General features: G+C 42.6%; 1 protein-coding gene across 2 annotated transcripts in view; it reads left to right on the plus strand.

Annotated features, from left to right (window-relative positions):
• Positions 1–9,604, plus strand: part of CYBB (cytochrome b-245 beta chain) — a 35,734-nt gene that overhangs the window by 13,485 nt on the left and 12,645 nt on the right. For both annotated transcript variants that reach the window (XM_024766560.1, XM_024766561.1), the window contains 4 exons: positions 186–331; positions 2,894–3,084; positions 6,700–6,829; positions 8,949–9,041. In XM_024766560.1, coding sequence (XP_024622328.1) covers positions 186–331; positions 2,894–3,084; positions 6,700–6,829; positions 8,949–9,041 — 560 coding nt within the window. The remainder of the gene's footprint in view (positions 1–185; positions 332–2,893; positions 3,085–6,699; positions 6,830–8,948; positions 9,042–9,604) is intronic.

Genomic DNA, 9,604 nt, shown 5'->3' on the forward strand with positions numbered 1-9,604 from the left:
ATGTGTTTATGTATATTTTGTGTTATTATTATAATTATTAAGGTGGTGGTGGTGGTGTAAGAAGGGATCCTTATCAAATCTCCACTAACTTATCATAGAGTCAGGGGCTGCAGCTAGAAACCCAGCTACAAATAAAATTGTACACACACTTCACCCTCTTTGTTTCTCTTCTGTGCCCTCTTCAGCGATTCACACCATTGCACACCTATTTAATGTGGAGTGGTGTGTCAATGCCCGAGTCAACAATTCTGACCCTTATTCAATAGCACTCTCTGACATTGGAGATAAGCCTGGTGAAACTTACCTCAATTTTGCTCGACAAAGAATTAAGGTAAGCCTCTTATTTCCTGATTCAGATGTTCTGTAGACATTAAAACTGAGGATTAGATTTCAGTGAGTGAAGAATTCTACTTGGTCAGAACAATGACAAAAGTTGACTATCAGAGGGACAATTCTGTAGGTTCTAAGAATGTGGCCACAGAGAAAATGTCTCCCACACTCCTGATCCCATATGTAGAGGGTCACTAGATGTTCTCCAGTTTCTTAAAGTCACCTATCAGAATGTGTATACGTGGAGCCTGGAGTAACACAGGCTTATCCACGGCAATGCCCAACAGTCAAAGAAAGCCAGGAACATAGTCTAGTCAAACAAAGTTGGGTTTATTACTTACTGCAGCAAAGAGACCTCACACTATGAGGAAGTCGGGGGCATCTCAGGAGGGTGTTGAGAAAGGCTTGCTGTGGGACTTGTGTTAGATGATTCGGGAGGGGTTTCAGGAAGCAAGCATTTCCTCTGGATCAGGTATGGTCAGGAATTGGGGACAGTTCCAGCGTTGGGTATCTTAATAATTTTTTTTCTAGGAGGCAGAAGAATGGGGTTAAATCTGTAATAGGTCAAGAAGCAGCAGTCACCCATGTTTTTGTCTTGGCTCAGATAAGATTTCAGAGTGGTCTCGTTTTTGTGTCAGTCCATCACAGTGACAGAATGACCTTGCCTGATGTTGGTGTTCTATGAAATTGTTTATGTGAAATAGGGAACCCTCTGGCTGAGGTGTTAATACCAGGTCAGCCACCAGCTGACATCTGTCAGCAATGCATTTCCTCTTTCTTGCCTACAACATCTGAGAGGTGGCCTATGTCTGCTAATTGCTCCAGGGGCAGCCATTTGGGGAACCCTCAGGCAAGGACTTTTTCCCTTCCGGCAGTTGCTGAGGCTTTCTACACTCAGAGGGAGAAGCTCTAAGTCATCTTCATGTGCCGAATTCCAAACATGTTTCCTTGTCTGTTTAGAATAGATTACAAGAAGAGTTCCATGATTTTGTAGAAATAATTATCCTCAGGCTGATATAAAAAAATGTGCCTGGTCTATTTAGGGACGGAATTAAAGCACATCAAATAAAATAGAAATTCTTCTTCTATAATGTCTTGGATAATTTTTCTTTTACTTGTTCATTGTACAATGATACGTAAGGGTGGCCGTGTGAACATATGGAGTGAGCTGACACTGCAGTGCTGTGCCCAGATCTCTTCAGGTCACTTTTACTATGTCTGTGCTCCCCTACCCTTCTGTGTGCTTTCACTTTCAATTTCCTCTATTTGCTTTTGTTCCTCAAAGGACTGCCCTGGGGCTACTGGAGTCCCTTTGCCCAAAGTCCCTTTGCCCATATCTGAAAGGGCCTGGATAGCTGTCTCGTTGAGCAGCTCTTAACCAATAACTGATGGGTGCAGGCCATGAAAACCCAGCTCCCTTGCCTTGAGTCAGGATAAACTCTAAGGTGTAATTTACCCTCCACAGTTCCCCTGCAGCATCAGGCTGAAGATTTGGCCCGAGATCGTCCTCTTACCTGACTTGTTCCTCTTTCCTATCCTATTAACCATCTCCTTACCAGCTTCTTCTGGAGCGCATTCTTTCTAAATCCTCATCTCAGGATCTGCTTTGGAGGAACGCAGCCTAAGATGTTAGGCATGCACAGAATACATCTACAAACTAAGCACTATGACACTTTTCAAATCAAAGGGAGAAAGAGCTTCAGAGCCTTTTAGGACATATAGTTGATACTTTATTTGATACTCCCTTAGAACTGTTTCTGTGTATCAATTGATATTTCCTATGATACCTCAACCATGTAAGACTTTTTTTTTTTAACATCTGTATTGGAGTGTAATTGCTTTACAATGGTGTGTTAGTTTCTGCTTTATAACAAAGTGAATCAGTTATACATATACATATGTTCCCATACCTCTTCCCTCTTGCGTCTCCCTCCCTCCCACCCTCCCTATCCCACCTGTCCAGGTGGTCACAAAGCACCAAGCTGATCTCCCTGTGCTATGCGGCTGCTTCCCACTAGCTATCTACCTTACGTTTGGTAGTGTATATATGTCCATGCCTCTCTCTCGCTTTGTCACAGCTTACCCTTCCCCCTCCCCATATCCTCAAGTCCATTCTCTAGTAGGTTTGTGTCTTCATTCCTGTCTTACCCCTAGGTTCTTCATGACATTATTTTTTTCTTAAATTCCATATATATGTGTTAGCATACGGTATTTGTCTTTCTCTTTCTGACTTACTTCACTCTGTATGACAGACTCTAGGTCTATCCACCTCATTACAAATAGCTCAATTTCGTTTCTTTTTATGGCTGAGTAATATTCCATTGTATATACGGAGATGGAAACAACCTAAGTGTCCATCATCGGATGAATGGGTAAAGAAGATGTAAGACTTTTTAAAATTTGGAAATATCTATTCCAATTCTACACCACTCTGTTGGGGGGATGGTTAGGATAATCTAAAGGGGGGATGAAAATGCCTATTGCCTTGTTCACTGGACACTTTATAAATAGGTAGCCCTGCTTTTGAGAGCCTACAAATAATGTGTGTGTGTGTGTTTTACAGAATCCCGAAGGAGGCCTGTACGTGGCTGTGACTCGGCTGGCAGGCATCACTGGAGTTGTCATCACGCTCTGCCTCATATTAATTATCACCTCCTCCACCAAAACCATCAGGAGGTCTTACTTTGAAGTGTTTTGGTACACACACCATCTCTTTGTGATCTTCTTCATTGGTCTCGCCATCCATGGAGCTGAGTGAGTATTTAAACTCCAAGAGCAAGTATTTTATGTCCCTCAGTTTCCGGATGTGATGCTCTGTTAGAGGCACAGTGACCTCCCTGTCTTTGTGTGACCTTAGCCTGTCTGCTGAGGGAATATGAGGGGAAAACAGAAGTCACTTTGATAGAAACCACTCAGCACCACTTTAGTTTCTGGTACCCGACTCATAACTATTCATAGTGCGGTTATTTATAGCAAGCTGGAAAAATACACCAAAGTTTTGAATATCTTTGCAAGCATATAGAAAGCACGCTGAGAGTGCTGGCAGGGTCTCGGATGTCTCCAATGATGTTTCCTGTGGCTTAATCCCTAGAAAATTAGACAAGCTCCCAAACCAGAGAGGTTAATGATTAATCAGGTGAAAGGGTTTGCTCTCGTTCAATGAGTTTTTTTGTTTGTTTAATTTTATTTATTTTTGGCTATGTTGGGTCTTCGTTGCTGCACGTGGGCTTTCTCTAGTTGTGGCGAGCGGGAGCGACTCTTCCTTGCAGTGTGCGGGCTTCTCATTGCAGTCGGTGGCTTCTCTCGTTGCGGAGCACGGGCTGTAGGGCTCAGGGCTTCAGTAGTTGTGGCTCGCGGGCTCTAGAGCGCAAGCTCAGTAGTTGTGGTACACGGACTTAGTTGCTCCACGGCATGTGGGATCTTCCCGGACCAGGGCTCGAACCCGTGCCCCCTGCATTGGCAGGCAGATTCTTATCCACTGAGCCTCCAGGGAAGTCCCCGTTCAATGAGTTTTGATTCAAGCCAATCATTCACTGATTGCCTACTGTGTATGAGGACCTATCTCAGGCACTGTGGGGAATACTAGAAGGAGAAATACATGGTTATTGCCTTCAAGCATCCTAACATAATAAAGGGAAAAGCTAGCTTCTACTGAGCATTTGTTGCAGACATGAAATGTTTCTTTTAATCTCCAAAAGGTAGAGATGCCCTTACTATCCCCATTTCCAGGGGAAATTGTAGACAAGGAAACAGACCAAAAAAGGTAAAGTGTGTAGCCAAGCCACTACCAGTTTATCCGTGGCATAGCTGGGGTTGGAGACCGGATGGGCTAAGGCAGGCCATGATGAATGCTCTCATAGAGACACACGGTGCCTGGATGTGTGGTTGGGAGAGTTTGCCTTATTGGGACCCTTCTTTCATACCAGGCTTCCTTTTTCTACTCTTTCACACTAGCTGATTCTCCCACCTGCACGCAAAAAGCAGACCTGGGAAGTTCCCCGGTGGGTATGGGGCTCCAGATAACTAAGGGTGGAGGAAGTAGGTGTCAAGGCTCAATGACTCTGGTCTGAGTCAAGTCAGCCTAGAAGTGGCTGAGACCTAAAAAAGGGAAGGGTGGAGAGAAGCAGCCTGTGGCAACCCCTCATGTGCATTCTTTTTTTAAAATTTATTTTATTGAAGTATAGTTGATGTACAATGTTATGTTAGTTTCAGGTGTACAGCAAAGTGACTCAGTTATACATATCCATTCTTTTTCATATTCTTTTCCATTATAGGTTAGTACAGGATACTGAATATTGTTCCCTGTCCTCAAGTGCATTCTTGATCAACTTGCTGACCCTGACGCCTGGTCATCTCTTTCTAAGCACTGAAAAATCTGTGTAGACGAAGACTCTCTTAACTCTCCTAAAAGCATTTGAGTATCTTTAAATGGGACTCGGTCATCATCCAGCTGTTTCAGAAAATCTTAGAGGAAAAAAAAAAACAAAACAAAACTGAATTTCTTCCCCTCTCTAGCTTAGTAATTCCACCACTTTACGTTTGTATAGTTTCATAGATATGTATTTTCCTCTGGAGCCGGCAGAGGAGATGTATGTACCCCGTTCTCCATCTGAGGAGAATCTGCTACTTATGCTGGTTGGCTGATTGCTCGGTCTGCTGGCTAGGTAGCAGCTGAACTGGGATTAAAAGCCAGGTTTTCTGACTTCCGGTCCTGGCATTGAGAAGAGAAGGAGAAAATCCGATTTTTTTTCTATCACTTACTCCCCAAGTGACCTTGAACATTAAGAACTTTAATAGTTATCATTTGCTGGACGCTGACTTTGTGTCTGGCGTTTTATATGCATCATGCCAGTTGATTACTAAAACGAACTTTTAATGAGGTACTTATACCTATCTTATAGCTGAAGAAACTGAGGCTCAAAAGAAGTTAAATAACTTGCCTAAGGCCACCAAATTAGCAAGGGGTGGACGCGGGATGTGAAACCAAGGCTGTCTGGCTTGGGTCCAGAATTGCTTTCACCAAATCATTCTGCTTCTAGTTACCTAGTCTCTCTAAGCCTTGGCGTCCTCACACATAAAATGAGAGTACTAATACTTACATTTCAGGCCTGTTATGAGAATTACCTGAAATAATTTGTGTGCAGTGCCTTTCCCAGGCTTGGCATGTGATAGATGCTCAATACATGGTAATTCTCTTCCCCAAGACCTAGGGATAGAAAGCGATGGTTAGTGACCTTGAATTAAAACATCCTCTGGGGCTTCCCTGGTGGTGCAGTGGTTGGGAGTCAGCCTGCCGATATCCTCTGAATATACTAACTGGCATAATAAATTTTAGGTCCCCCAAACAAACTTTTAGGTCCCCGAAGCAAAGGGCCTTCTGTGTCTTTTCTTATTATATATTCTGAAGACCTTGTCATTTATGTTCCTTCAGGTCAGGGACACGACTTAACTTTGTGCCTCCCTCCCTCTGTTCCCACTCAACCTGCATTGTCTTATGTTTTAGTAGTTGCTCAATTAATATTTATTGAATTGAAGTGAATGGGCTCCGAGCACTTCAAGGGACACACCATCAGCGTTGATGTCTGTGAGAATGGCATAATCTCTACAAAATTAAGTCGTCTCAAGTGGATTTCAATGTTTTGGTTGAATTTAGACAATTTTGAAACAACAAATAAAAGATTTGTACTAAGCCTCAGGGCTACTGTATATGGTTGTATGGGTTGTCAACTACATAAGGGTGCCTGGCCAAGGGGAAGGAAATTAGCCCATGCTCTGCTGGCCAAGCTCTTGCCTCTAGAGCTGTCCTCAAAGAGGGGGCATCTTGTTCTAATTTGCACAATGGTACTGTATGGGCCAGCGGTTGCTCTGTTGGATTTGCAGTTTTTCTATTTTTATTTGTTTGTTTATAAATGAGAATAATACTTGAAACAGAAGCACAAATGTTGCCTTTCAGAAAACATGTACTGATGATCCAAAACTTACCCTCTATAATGTTATATATAAATATCCTTTGTGCCATTGTACATATTTTTTTTCTTTTTCTTTTTTTTGGGCTACATTGCATGGCATGTGGGATGTGGGATCTCAGTTCCCCGACCAGGGATCGAACCCACAACCCCTGCAGGGGAAGCATGGAATCTTAACCACTGGATCGCCAGGGAAGTCCCCATATTTTTTTTTTTGTATTGCTAAAGATCATGAATTTTCTTTCCCTTCCTCTAATCTATTTGGAGGGGGCAAGAAGTATTACTTTTAAGTGAAAAGTATAGGAACCATATGAGAATACTAATAAAAATATGTCAGAATCTCAGAAAACTAAGAATTTAATCTCTTGTTTCTAAATGGTCTGGACTTACATTTCCTCCTCAGGCGAATTGTACGTGGGCAGACCGCAGAGAGTTTGTTGAAACACAAGCCAAGAGAATGTTATCAAAACATCTCACAATGGGGAAAAATAAAGGACTGCCCAATCCCAGAGTTCTCTGGGAACCCTCCTATGGTATGTACAATTCATTGTAGCTATTATAGTTTCATTACCAACAATCTTCAAACTGTGTCTAAGAAAGAGATACAAATGTCATAGAGTTGTCCATTATGAATGTCACGGAACTGCTAGGATGTTATAAGTATCCAGGGTTTTTCTGCTATGCTTATTGTCTAGAATTAGTTCTTGAAAAGTAAGCTTTACATTAGTCTGTTATGAACATCCTGATATAAAACTTGGAAACGTATTGTTTTTTAAAGTGCTTTTGGGTTCAAGAAGTTCTACCTCTTCTCTTCTGGTTGTGATGGCCACAATAATACCAGTTAATGATTTTCAGAGGGATTCCATCCTGAGCCGAGTTGGAAAGCTCAGATTATGATTTATAAGGAGGCAGGAGCCTCTTCAGATTCCAGGAAGTAAGACTTTCTCTACAGCTTTCAGAGCTGGGAAGGAAATTTGTGAGGTGGCACATAGAGCTGCCATTAGGTATCAGGAGGTCCCGTCTATGAGGCATAAAGGAGGCTGCAGAGCCAGGGTCATGCCATTGGCACTTCATGGTAGAGCAGGAGTGTGGCAAGGATGACCAAGGGAAAAGATGCTGAAATATTTACCTTTTGTTGGGAGCTCTGAAGAACTCCGTTTTGTTTATTCTCAATATCTCCGTTCCACAGAGTGAGCAGTGGACGCTGTGATCTTCATACCTTTTCCCCCATTGGCAAGCAATATACCGTATTGGTTATTATGCTAGCCATTGGTATAAAACTAAGCAAAAATCAACCTTTGTACAGGGCTTCTGAACAGGAGGATTATTTTGTCCGTAAGCACAGTATAATATAAAGGCAAATTTCCCATCCCATTTTCTCCTTCCTTTTTTCTGACTCTCATAATATAGGAGTACTCTTCCTCTAGAGACAGCATGCTGTCTGCGGACTCAACATCTTTCAGCATCCTTGCTCATTAATGAAAGCAAGCAGACACATCAGTGAACTACCCCCACTACATGCAGACATCAATAGAAAGGATTAAAAGGGAACTCTATTGCAGGTCCTCTTATGAGCTGGGGAAGGCACATTTCCTTGAAGACAGCTAAGTCAGAGCGCTGCTACCTTCACAGGCATCTACCTCAGAGGAGCTCCTGGGTTTCTGGGGAGATTAGAAGTGATGTCCAAGACCTGGCTCCGTTCAATGGGGCCCCAGGTGGCAGCCAGGACATAGATGGATGATGCTAGACCGTTTGAAAAAACTGTCCCATGAAAATGAAGGCCAGTAGCAGAGCATTTATGACTTCCGGGCAGATATTCTTCAACTTAGGCTGGAGATAGGGACATTTGGGTGCTCTCAACTTCCAACAATAACTTTCTTAAAATTTTTCATAGAAAGATCATAGGCGAGACTATGGGAAGCACTCTGGGATTTTTTTTCCCTCTTGGAATCCCTTCTGGAATGTTGTATTTTAGATGATATCGACTTCTAAAATTCTTTGCTACTTCAGATATTCATCTAGGAACCTAACTGACTGAATCCCAGGATGGATCTGTTTGGCCTAAATGTTTTTGTATAGCCAGTAATGCCACGGGGTAATTCCAGTGTTCTGAAACACTGCAGATTCTGACAAGAGAGCACCCTAGAGAAAGTGCATTGCATAGCTCCTAGAACTTGCCAGGATATTGGAGGAAGAGCTAAATTCTAGCGTGGAATTTCTCATGTTGCAAAGAATGAAGCTTTGGCTACATGACCAAGAGAAAGTAATTGCAACGTTGCATTAAAAATACGATGTTGTTGAAATGCTATCCTTTAGAGAAATGTTAATTCTGAAACCAACCTTACTCTGCTGTAGGGTTATTGCAACTCCTATTGCGACAACAGGAGGAAATCCCATTCTTGTGGGAAGTTCCTCTTGGGAAAGTTCCATACTGTAGATATAGTTCCCCAATGTGGGCAAGGAGAATGTTCATTTTTACTGGCTCAAAAATTTATTTTAACTTTAGATATTTTAGAAGAAATTTACTAGTCTATCATGGAATATTTAAACAAACCAAAAAAGGTGAACTTCTAAAATGTTTTGTCCCCACGAATCTTTTATCAACTACCGCCCCATAACACATCCTTTTTTCATTGTTTGCTCTGATTACAGACTTGGAAATGGATAGTGGGTCCCATGTTCCTGTATCTCTGTGAGAGGTTGGTACGGTTTTGGCGATCTCAACAGAAGGTGGTCATCACCAAGGTATTGGCTGGGTTGGGAATTACTAATACTATCTAACTATATCATGGACAAGTCTATCCAAGTTCTCTCTATCATTGTCAGATCTCACTTTTACTCAGTTTATTTTGATTAAACTTAGAGCAGAGAGATGACCTACAGTTTGTTTCAATGTACCTAGCTTGATAATCAGATGATTGGGCCTTTTAATTGGGGAAACTAGAAGTTAACATTTTCTGTTGAAAAGTGAACCCAAATGTTTTGTGTAAATGAATCCCTGTGTGTGTGTGTGTGTGTGTGTGTGTGTGTGTGTGTGTGTATGTAGAGGGGAGGAGCATAGAGAGATGATGTGATTAGTTAAGAGTAAAGAAACAGGGCTTCCCTGGTGGCGCAGTGGTTGAGGGTCCGCCTGATGATGCAGGGGACGCGGGTTCGTGCCCCGGTCCGGGAGGATCCCACATGCCGCGGAGCGGCTGGGCCCGTGAGCCGTGGCCGCTGGGCCTGCGCGGCCAGAGCCTGTGCTCCTCGACGGGAGAGGCCGCAACAGTGAGAGGCCCGCGTACCGCAAAAAAAAAAAAAAAAAAAAG

This window comes from Neophocaena asiaeorientalis, unplaced genomic scaffold (genome assembly GCF_003031525.2).
Source record: "Neophocaena asiaeorientalis asiaeorientalis breed wild unplaced genomic scaffold, Neophocaena_asiaeorientalis_V1.1 scaffold507, whole genome shotgun sequence".
In the NCBI taxonomy this organism is placed as follows: Eukaryota; Metazoa; Chordata; class Mammalia; order Artiodactyla; family Phocoenidae; genus Neophocaena; species Neophocaena asiaeorientalis.